The sequence below is a fragment of the Apostichopus japonicus genome, chromosome 17 (genome assembly GCF_037975245.1).
Source record: "Apostichopus japonicus isolate 1M-3 chromosome 17, ASM3797524v1, whole genome shotgun sequence".
NCBI lineage: Eukaryota > Metazoa > Echinodermata > Holothuroidea > Aspidochirotida > Stichopodidae > Apostichopus > Apostichopus japonicus.
In genome coordinates, this window is record NC_092577.1 from 4,072,592 (window position 1) to 4,084,132 (window position 11,541).

Consider the following 11,541-nt stretch of genomic DNA (forward strand, 5'->3'; position numbering starts at 1 on the left):
AGACGTGTCTGTTTCAGTTGTGTGAAACAGGCAAGTCTGTTTCAGTTGTGTGAAACAGGCAAGTCTGTTTCAGTTGTGTGAAACAGGCAAGTCTGTTTCAGTTGTGTGAAACAAAGGCAATTATGTTTCAGTTGCATGAAACAGGCAAGTCGTTTCAGTTGCATGAAACAGGCAAGTCGTTTCAGTTGTGTGAAACACAAGCAAGTCTGTTTGTTCTTCAATATGAGCTTCAGTGGATGAGCATCTTCTGAGTAACATAGAATATTAAATCAGGTTTGAGATTCCTTATCTGCTGTGCATTTAAACCCACCTCATAGCAGTGCAGGTCATTTGTGTCATTGATGTCATCTGAAGTGAGGAAGTTTACTTTTAATCAAAGACAGTGTTAAACAGGGAAAGAGGCAAAACCTTACCCCAAGTGAGAGGAGCAGTATTCTCATTATCTTCTGCCATTCCCTTCAACCCCATGCCGCCCCCGCCCCTCCCCCCCCCCTTCATGTTGGTATTTTCTTTGATGAAGCAAAAAGTGTGCCCGGTAAGCAAGTTATTAAATTGTTACTTTAATCCTATCTGAAGTATCTCTTTTGTAGAATACATATCAACTTATACTCCACCGAAATCATGGCAAGGCTGTTAAATCTGCCACCTTAATACATTCAATAGCACTTTTGGTACAAATATCATGTTGTTTTGACATTAGATTAAAACAGGGTTCCAACTTTCGTTTTAGGGTTGTGAAAGCAGCAGGATGGGACAATTTGATCATGGTAATACCTCTCTAAACTGTTCTGCCATATCATGCTTCAAAGCATTCGTATTGACAGTATGAACAGTTCCTAATCTTTATCTGACTCTAATGCTAATACCACTTGATACTGTCCTCTCATGTGATGCTTCAAAGCACTCATACTGACAGTGTGAACAGTTCCTAATCTTTATCTGACTCTAATGCTAATACCACTTGATACTGTCCTCTAACATAATGCTTCAAAGCATTCGTATTGACAGTATGAACAGTTCCTAACCTTGATCTGATTCTAATGCTAACACCATTCGATACTGTCCTCTCATGTGATGCTTCAAAGCACTCGTACTGACAGTATGAACAGTTCCTAACCTTTATCAGATAGAAACATGATATTCATACTGCTCATACTGACACTACAAATTCTCTGAAGTAGGATTTGACAGTACAGCATAGAAAAAAAAATTTCCCTACTGGGTGAGTGTGTGAAGTATTCAATACCCAATGGCTGTTGTGTATTCATATGTCTCAATGTTGAAGAAGAAAATAGGATATTTCAAAGAAAACAGTAAAACAAGTTCACTCTTGGTACAAAATATATCAACTTCAAATATTGTTATCTCTCAAAGCCACATGTAGCGATTGAATGCAAATCTCACCAGCGGGCTTAGAAGAAGTTCCTCTTCAAATCATAAGCCGAAATCAAATTTTCATCTGGACATGATGCCTTTAAGAATCGTTTTGATATTTAAATATATATATTATTTTGTCAACTTTGATGACCTTCATATCTTATTTTCCTGTATTTTCTGTCCGATAATTTAAATTTTGATAATTTGATAATTTAACAGAATGAGGTAGTTTGGTACTGCTGTATAAGCAGTGCACCCGATTCACATAGTATCATACAATAATATTGGGTGACATCCCTGTTCCGACGTCTCTATGTTCCGACGTATTCTATAGTTCCGACAATTTGTTTGGACTCTTTAATTTTTTTTTTACCAAAATTTTTTCTGGCCCAATTTTTTTGGGGAGACTCAATCTTTTTGGTTCCCCCATTTTTCGGACCAAATTTTTTGGGGTACTTAATTTTTTGGGACCCAATTTTTTTGGGGGGGACTCAATTTTTTTGGACCAACATTTTTTCTGACCTACCTTTTTTGGGGGGACACAATTTTTTGGACGCACCAAATTTTTTTCACGAAAAAACAGGGCCCAAAGTTTGTTATGACCCAAATAGTGCTTGTCACCGAAAATTGCTTGTGACCCGAAATTTTTTAGGACCAAAATCAGTTTGGTAAAAAAAAAATTTGGTCTGAAAAAAGTTGGTCCGAAAACTTGTTGGTCAAAAATTTTGGTCCAAAAAAATTGAGTCCGAAAAAATTTGGGTGAAAAAAATTAAGAGTCCAAAAAAATTGTCAGAACATAGAGATGTCGAAACAAAGACGTCGGAACATAGAGATGTCGGAACATAGAGATGTAACCTAATATTGTACCATAGTAATGTAATGTTATATAAAACATCCACAATTATATTGTTGTGGCATATAGTATTACACAGTACAATGATATATTATAATATCAACTGTGTGTTTTAATAGTTCTGTACAATAGTATTGTGAATCAGGCTGGTATAGGTTACTCCACTGTAATTGTCTGTTGATGAACAATTTGCACTTTTGTATTGTAACAATGATACTGGTGAAATTGAGAACACACTGAAACTTTTGTTCATCTGGAAATATACTTTTATTCCCTCTTACTTGCTTGTTTGTATTTTCCTTTGTGTCCTGAGCAGAGTGGAGAGTTAGGGGAGGAGGATCAGTACCGGGAGGGGAATGTGGGGGGGGATGTGGGGGTGGAATGTGGGGGGTGGGGGGAGTTTGGGGGAAAGCAGTGTAACCAACCTGGATGAAGGAAATGATTGTAAAAATGATGTTAAGTTTTATTGAGAAACTTATGGAGTTTAGATCTATATTAATTTTAAGCTATTAAACTTCCTCCCTTTCCACACCCACCCTTGCCAACTGTGTGAATATCTTCTACCTCATTGTAACCATCACCTAATGGCAATGTAGCTGGTTTACTGTATGGATTTGCACATAGGTAAACCTATCCCAAGTATAATCTCAAATTGCTTTAAAAAATTGTATTATTCAGCGGTCGTAGATTTTTTTTTGGGGGGGGGGGGGAATTTGAATATTGGAGACAAATGAGGTCACAACCATTACATATGTAGACTATACTCTGACAATCCCAAAGATCCTCATTTTTCAAGGTAAACTCTTGTGGACAGCAAAACAATAAAGGAGTCTGAAAAGGCCAAGGTTCCCTCTACAACCAAGTACAGTCTGTTCAAAATATCCACCCCATCCCCAACCTAGGGGCCTACTTTTGTCTGGATGAGATAACATTTTAATACCCCTCTGCCCCCTAGTACCAAAATTGGGTTGCACCCCTGCTGCAGTGAACGTAAAACTTTCCCAGACTGGACCAATAGAGGCATGATGTTCTTGGCCCACTTCAAAACAAAATGAGAATTTAAGAGATATATACAACAAATGCCTCAATTGTTTTGCAACAAAATCTCTTGAATTTCAACTAATTATCCATGTTTTGTACAGTAACCAAAGAAAACCATTGCTTACACTTATTCGGCAATTTCTGTCGATGGCATAGAAAATGAAATAAAGTTCTTGTTTCATATATTCATCATTGTTTATGTTCTTTTGTTAGAGTGGTTCTAGAAAAAAATGTCAAACCCTGATTGCTGTTTATTTATGTTACAAACAAATTGTAAGAAAATACAGCAACATCAACTTTAAAGGTAGTCAGTATAGGCCTCAAATGTTAGCATGCGACATAATTGCTAGAAGTTTTCAAAAAGTACTTTCCTGGAGGTCTTTACTCTCCAAATTGTTCTCAGACACTTTAAAGGAACACACAAGATGACTGAATGTCACAGTGAGAAAAATTACCTCAAAGTTTGTAATAAAAAACAGTTTAGGAATTTTGATCAAAGGTGACTATATTTGAATATCTAGCATATTTGGGGCCATTACAGCCTACCTTTAAACATAGCATTGGTTTTGCCTTGTTACTCAATCTGCAAGAAAAATCATGTTTAAAACATTTTGTACAGTAAATCATGTTAACTAAAACCTGCATAAAAATCAGTCTTCTTGAAAATAAAATTTAAATAGATAAATAAGTGAATAGGATAGATTAATTTCACAACTTAATTTTCTAATGATTCAAAAGTGACTTTTTAAGCAAGTTTCATTTTTGCCTTTTAGCAGCATTCACTCACTGCATGTTATTCTAGGGGTGGGAAGGAGAGAAGTGAAGGAGGGGTGAGGGGGTGGGGGGGGAGGAGGTCACAGGGGTAAAATGGACAAACTTAATCGGAAGGTAATAAAAGTTTAACAACCAATACAAAAACTTATAATTATGTAGGGTTTCTTTTTACCTGTAGAGTTTTAATAACAACTAAAGTACATCTGTTTGTCATCTTCTGAGATTGTCATGTTTGTGTATGCAATGAAGTTACATAACGAACAGATTCCTCAATAAATGTATCAGCCCTTCCTCCCCCCCCCCCCACTCCTTCTTAACCCACCAGCATATACCATGAATATCCAGACATTACCTGTGTTATTGACATGTGCTATTTCCCCCTCAAAAAAGAAGGGTTAATTTTCACTGATCCTGAGAAATTTCCATTTGACAAGTCTGTTAATCCATTTTTTAGTTATGTTCAAAGTCCAGAGATGTGGCATACTCCAAAATGTTGTACTTGCATTTTTGATAACTGTTAATGGAAAACTGATCAAGTTGTTAATTATTACAGTAATGGGATGATGATAGTATAGAAGCTATACAGATCTCACAACCTAAAGCCTTTAAAAAATATCAAATGAATTCTCCTTGAAACTAATTTATTTTGTGAGTCGTATTATGCTGGTTTTGAAAAGACAATTTCTTGCAGAGGAATGTGAATGTTAGCTTAATTCAGAAAGAAATCCATGTGAACTTTTATCATACACTATTCCGCAACAAATTCATAGGATGGCTGCTAACAGGATGTGGTTTTTCACCTGTTGATGCAGACAACCTAACAGCCTACCAGTTTGTTATGCAATTCAGCCAACAACTTATTTAACAGTCTAACATTCCTTCGCACATACAAATTCACATTCCTCGCCTAATTTCTATCCTCTAAACTTAAATGCGATAGATTCACCCTAACGTTCAGATATACAAGTACTCTCGTTTGCTGGTACAATGTGCCCCTAATAATATGCTGGTTTCTTCCGGGAGCCTGTTTCCTCAAGTCGCAACCGCAGACGTCCGAAGCTGCAAGCTAGCTGACACCTTTCGATTTTCCGTTGCCACGGCAACGGCGTGTCATTCAGTAGTCATCGTCGGAATCGTCGCTGTCCTGCCCTCCGCTTCTTCCAGAGAAGACGGAGACTGTTTTCCTCATCTGTGGTTCCGGTTTACTCTCTAACGTGGTCTTGACGGCACCTGCTTCAGATAGTTTCCACTCTAAATCTGCAGAGAGGGCGACATGACAAAGAAGGGATGGTTAGATCATTGGAAATGAGGGGGACATAACAAAGAAGAGATGTTTAGATCATTGGAAATGAACCCTGACTGAAAGCCTGCAGCATTCTTAGTAGAGTTCACCACGTCCAAGTCCCTGACATCCCAGTAGGACTCCTATAACTTTTTTAAGCCTGAATCCAAATCCTAGCCCCCGGAAACCGTTGTAAGTCCAAGCCCGACTTGTATCAGAGTTAAAGTCCTGTTGGTGACCCTTTTGACAGTGTCAATGGTGTAAACTTCAAAAGTCAATTTCAGAAGGTAAATAGCTTGATTTATGACTTTAGATCGAGAGTTTTAGACTTGATATGTTGTATTCCCCGAAAGAAGAAAGTAATGGTTTCTACAACTATTTCACTTTTCAATATATTCACCTTTAACATATATGCTAAATATCAGGATGGCTTCTTTAAGGCTAAATTGATGAAGACCTCAGCGCCTCGGTGCAGCCTCCACTGTTAATTTATCATCCTATACAATCTAATGACTCCGCAAAACATATTCTTTGAAATATAAACAAAACAGCGTCTTTGAATGACATTCAGCGCCATTTGTCTGGGATTGACAGAGTTGGTGTCAAAAAGTCACTAAAAATATAACTACAAAATTATGCAAAATATGTCAAACACAATTCAAGGGCTGCAATAACATCTTAGTTTAACTTCATTTTCAAAGCACAGCAAAGTCGTTGACCACCAAACAAGTGTAACTCACCGTCCATGGTGAGGTTCATTCCCCCAAACGATAGTGGACCGACCCACTGGGTTTTCAGCTCTCCCTCAAAGTAGACGAAGACAGTTGGCAAGTTTTTGTCCGGATAATTTGGGATACAGACTGTCGAGATACTCTTCAAGAACTTTGTGGCGGGAAACTTGGAAGCAATTTGCGATAGATACTGGTTGATAAGAGTACAGAGCGGAATTCTGAGAATAAAATCAAGTTGTTCGTAGATGATCTGGTTGAAATGTGGAGAAAGTTTTAGCAATCCTTTCAAAACTAAAATGTACACAAATAAAATTTGCACATACTCGGATCGTTTAAACGGGGAACATTTCAACCTCGGTAATCAAATCTCAAAACTCAAATGTAAATTTCATCAAACTGCTATACAACTGAAACTTACAGCTCAGTAAAATATCAATGTAGGACCGCACCAGTTCATGTGTAGAGACATTGTGCAGTATTTTCTGTGTTTACTTTTAATAGAGAGATAATTTGTAATAGTCATAGAATACTGCTTACCCTTGTAATATTTGATTTTTATTTCCTTTTTTGTTTTGCTTACCCTTGTTTGTACAGATGAAGTATGACATAGATCCCATCGCCAGCTTTGTTCACCTCTGGGATGTAGTCTTGGGCCGATATTTCCTTCACCGATCCAAAAATCTCCTTGGCTTGTAATCTTTTCATTTCTGCAATCCGCTTTTGCCTGAATAAAAAAAAAAGGGACATAATTTAGAATTTCAGTTAAGCTGAACAATTTTGACATCTTGTGTTCTAAAGCATTTGATGGGGAGTATAAACTGCTACTCATCTTTGCAACTGTGAAACGATTTTGTGTAGCACTGTTCTCTGTGATTAATACCGGATAATTATTACTTGGGAGAATCAATCATACATGTACTGTAGATATGCTGAAATATCTGGCAAGGTACTTGATATAACAGATGAACTTTACACAGAAACATTGAGAACTCTAGTAAGGTTCTTTACATAACAGATGAACTTTACAGAGGAACATTGAGAACTCTGGCAAGGTACTGTACATAACAGATGAACTTTACACAGAAACATTGAGAACTCTAGCAAGGTACTTTACATAACAGATGAACTTTACACAGGAACATTGAGAACTCTGGCACAGTACTGTACATACATAACAGATGAACTTTACACAGAAACATTGAGAACTCTAGTAAGGTTCTTTACATAACAGAGGAACTTTACACAGAAACATTGAGAACTCTAGCAAGGTACTTTACATAACAGATGAACTTTACACAGGAACAGTGAGAATTCTAGCAAGGTACTTTACATAACAGATGAACTTTACACAGAAACATTGAGAACTCTAGTAAGGTTCTTTACATAAAAGAGGAACTTTACACAGAACCATTGATAACTCTAGCAAGGTTCTTTACATAACAGATGAACTTTACAGAGGAACATTGAGAACTCTGGCAAGGTACTGTACATAACAGATGAACTTTACACAGAAACATTGAGAACTCTAGCAAGGTACTTTACATAACAGATGAACTTTACACAGGAACATTGAGAACTCTAAAAAAGTACTGTACATAACAGATGAACTTCATGAGGTGTGTGTTTAGTTTCTAACATTCTTCACACAACCAAGAAATCAACACCTTTGACAACTTTGAGCATCAGTAACACTTAATTTACTGTCATCATACACCTAATGACTACCAGCACCAAATAGAAATACAAACCGATATGTGAACACCACCAGATTCACTGTACATCAACACACTACCAAACACCATTGAAGTACAACACCAACAAGATTGTCATCAAAATCCATACATCATAAAAAACCACCCAGGTATCTTGAAACACTGTATAATGCAAGCTTGCACCAAATCACCGCCACCAAATCAAACACCATCAGCACCACAAAATAACCTATCATGAACCACCCTTTCAAAGAAACAATACCATCAAATCACCACCAGCACCATTACCATTACCCAGCACCATTGATATTACCAGTCAGTTGGGACAATTTCCTAATGCTATTATCACTCTAAACTGTTCTCACATGTATACCTTGCTTCAAAGCACTAAACCAGTACAAACAGTTCCTAACCTTTATCAGATAGGGATATGATATTCATACTGCTCATACTGCTAGTACGAGTGCATGGAAGCAGGATATGGAAGTACAGTACATAAAGATATTGTCCCAAGTGGGTGGATATGACTGTAATTTACCTATATTCCTCCAGGACTCGCTCATCCTCCTCGTCCTCCAGCAAATCCAGCTCATCTAAGTCCATGTCTTCCATTGCCTTCTGACCTGAAGCAAAAAGGTCAACATAGGTTCATGAATATTCAATGAAAATGCATAAAGGTCAATGAATATTATAAACCATTGCAAGATACATGTATAAAATAGTTACTGGTGTTAGAGACAGTTACTGTAGTGGGGGGAAGGGGAAGCAGGGGGATTCCAGCAATGAAGGAACCCACAATAACTCCCTCAAAATGACAAGCAGATAACGGAAGAGAAGAAATGATCACTCAAAACCAATAAGGAAGAAATAAGACTCTGGTACACTCTGAAAAGTACTTTTAATGGCTCTGCTTTTGGTACTGATTGGCAATACCATCAACATTGTTCCCTCCACAGGGAATTACACAGAGCTTTCTGTATCATTTGTTATATAACTGATGCAGAGAATCATACTGACAATATCAGATACTCACTCACCGCCATTTGCTTTTTGCTGCACAGACTGTTCTAACAGATCCACAATTTGGTCCTCTGTCACTTCTGCTTCCTTGGGAGGGATGATTCCTTTCGCTCGTAGGATATCATTCCACTGTGTGTCTTCGTTAGGGTCCTAAGAGAAACACGAAACCATGATTTCAAATAAAGAAGTGCTATATAGGCTAGATACAGCGAATACTGATATATGTTAGCTATGATTGTTACAGGGATTTATGATGGCACACAATATATATATAACTATATATATATTGAAGAGAAAAAATACCCCACACAATAGCTTGACCTCAACTGGGGTAATGGTTGATAGAATAACTTATTTTGACCAGATGAGTCCTAACTAATTCCCAAAGTGGATCAAAACTACATTGGTAGTTTGTGATGTCATCACCTGGGATAGTGGTTCTTGGAAAGTAAATTCAGGCTAAATGATCTTCTATTTTATTCATTTTATTCATTTTGGAAACCTGAGATGTTTAGAAAGTTTGTCGAGGGAATGAAATTCAATACAAATATATTTTAAAATATCCTTTTCTACAAATAGGGCTAAATGTATAAAATATTGTAAAGAAAAGCAAAGTCATGTTTAGCTCAATTGATGGCATCATTCACTTTACTTGCCAGATGATTTACAAAGTATAACCAATTAATGGGAATAATGGAAGTGGCAATGGTAAAGACCTACAGTTGCAGATAAGTTGATGGTTACCTTTTAGTTTTACATAATAATTATCAAACTGAGCCAATTTCTGACTTAACACATGTTTCTTCCCTCTCATGAACTGATCTGAATGGGTTAAGTCGGCAAAAATCCTACTTGGAGGACAGAAACGCCAGCCCAGCGCTACAAAGTATGAGTAAGAGTTATAAGTTAAATGTTATTTGTTGCGATCTGAGCATCCCAATGTTAGTGTTAATACTGTAGTGTTATGCTTAATTTGACCCATGGACATTTCTTACAAACTTTGCTGAGGTTTTGACCCAGAAGGCAATGATACTTGATAGCTTCACATTACTAAGACTTGAATTGTACACCGATAATGTAGTTCAACAGTTACCTAGCTTACATTATAGCAGCATCAGCCTATATCCTACCTTAGGCCTACGTTTGCCTGTACAAACTTACTGAGCTAAGTTCAGCTAACAATACATAGTAACAATATAGTATAGGCTAGGCTAGTGATCTCGACTAGACCTAGGCCTGGTCTAACGTTAGGCCTAGAGGCTAAATGTAACTTTCGCTTATGGAAAGTAGGTAGGACTATAGGCGTAAGCCCTATCTTAATTTGCGCAAGGTTGTTATTCGAGTTTGTTAAATCACTGAATTAATAGGATAAGATAGCAATATTTATGAAATTACCTGCATTTTGACCGTAATATTGAACTGGCGGTGAATTCTATTGTTAATTCGAATGTGTAGGCCTATATGTAAGATATATAGTACGTAGCCTGTGTACGTACGAGTAAAGGCAGTAGACCAGTGATCGCATCGTGAGTAACGTTTTCAAGACCAAGCCCCGCCCCTCGACATAGCACTTCCGTATTTGGTAAAGTCGATTCGGTGAATGGGCGATCCCACCATGGAGCTATATCTGTTTACAGCTCCATGATCCCACACAGTAAAATGCTCAGCTACTGAAAAGTGCGCGCTGCGTATGTATCTCTGGGGTGGGACCGGGAGGGAGGGAAGGGAAAATTTTCAATAGGGGCAGGTCGAAGCTTATCGAAAGTGCAGAAAGGCTGAGGGAGAAAAGAAAACCACCAGCCATGGGTGTATCACCGTAGTCAACAGGGCCGTAGCATTTGCACTAGAATAACTGGGGGATAAGGGGGGGGGGGGATGGGTTAAGTAAAAGTGAGGGACTTTTTAAAGACAAATTTCAGTGGGCATTATCTAAGCGGAGCGCCACCAAATTCGCGAAAACGAATTAACAAACTAACGTTCATCGTATCCGCGATCGTGCATGTATGTCATAAGCGGTTAAAATAAACCTTGAGTGTTCTCTTTTCAACTTTATTTGTTTGCCACAACGGTACAAAGTGGAGGGAAGTCTTCCATAAAGCTTAAAAGCTTGACAGTGTGGAAGACTCCCAGAAGAAAGAAAAGAAAAGAAAAAAACAATATATATATATATGTGTATGAATACATTTTTAAAGCCATTACTACAATACCTACCTGGAATACTAACTAGTGAAATCAGAAGAAATAATATGAGCATTTTACTAAACTAACTGAAATAGCGCATACAGTGTCCAGGCGTTCACATTATCGTAGGTTTGGCTAATTTCATGTAGGAAGTTCAAATCTCAGGGGGCAGCTGCCCTCACCCCGCAGGCTACGTCCCAGGGCTGATCTAACTCTAGTTACCAGTGGCGTAGGAAGGTACTTTTGAGTGGAGGGCTGAAGACTGATGGCCGGCCTGGGGGAGGAGTCTAAGGGGAGGGGTGTCTCCCTCCCCTTTGGAATTTTTTGCATTTCCAGGTGGCCTCAGATGCAATTTGGTGCAATATAGCACACTTCAACACCCAATCCATTTTGTAAATAATTTTGCATTTTCACCTGGCCTTATAGATGCAATTTGGTGCTCCAAATGAGATTTTTTTTCTCATTTGGAAATGAAAAAGGAGTTTTCTGACTCGCGGAGCGGGGGGCGGAATGATACTTCCGCCCCCCATATTTTTCACTGGGGGCTGGTGCCCCCCGGCCCCCCCCCGG

The 11,541-nt window shown here is 38.1% G+C and overlaps 1 protein-coding gene across 1 annotated transcript; it reads right to left on the bottom strand.

Moving 5' to 3' along the window:
- Positions 1-3,316: 3,316 nt before the first annotated feature.
- Positions 3,317-10,344, bottom strand: LOC139984138 (phosducin-like protein 3). Its single transcript, XM_071997883.1, has 6 exons — positions 10,186-10,344; positions 8,808-8,940; positions 8,309-8,393; positions 6,639-6,782; positions 6,068-6,276; positions 3,317-5,302 (listed from the first exon to the last, which is right to left on the bottom strand). Exons 1-6 carry the CDS (start codon positions 10,189-10,191, stop codon positions 5,160-5,162), a joined length of 720 nt encoding a protein of 239 aa, XP_071853984.1. The 5' UTR covers positions 10,192-10,344; the 3' UTR covers positions 3,317-5,159.
- Positions 10,345-11,541: the final 1,197 nt, after the last annotated feature.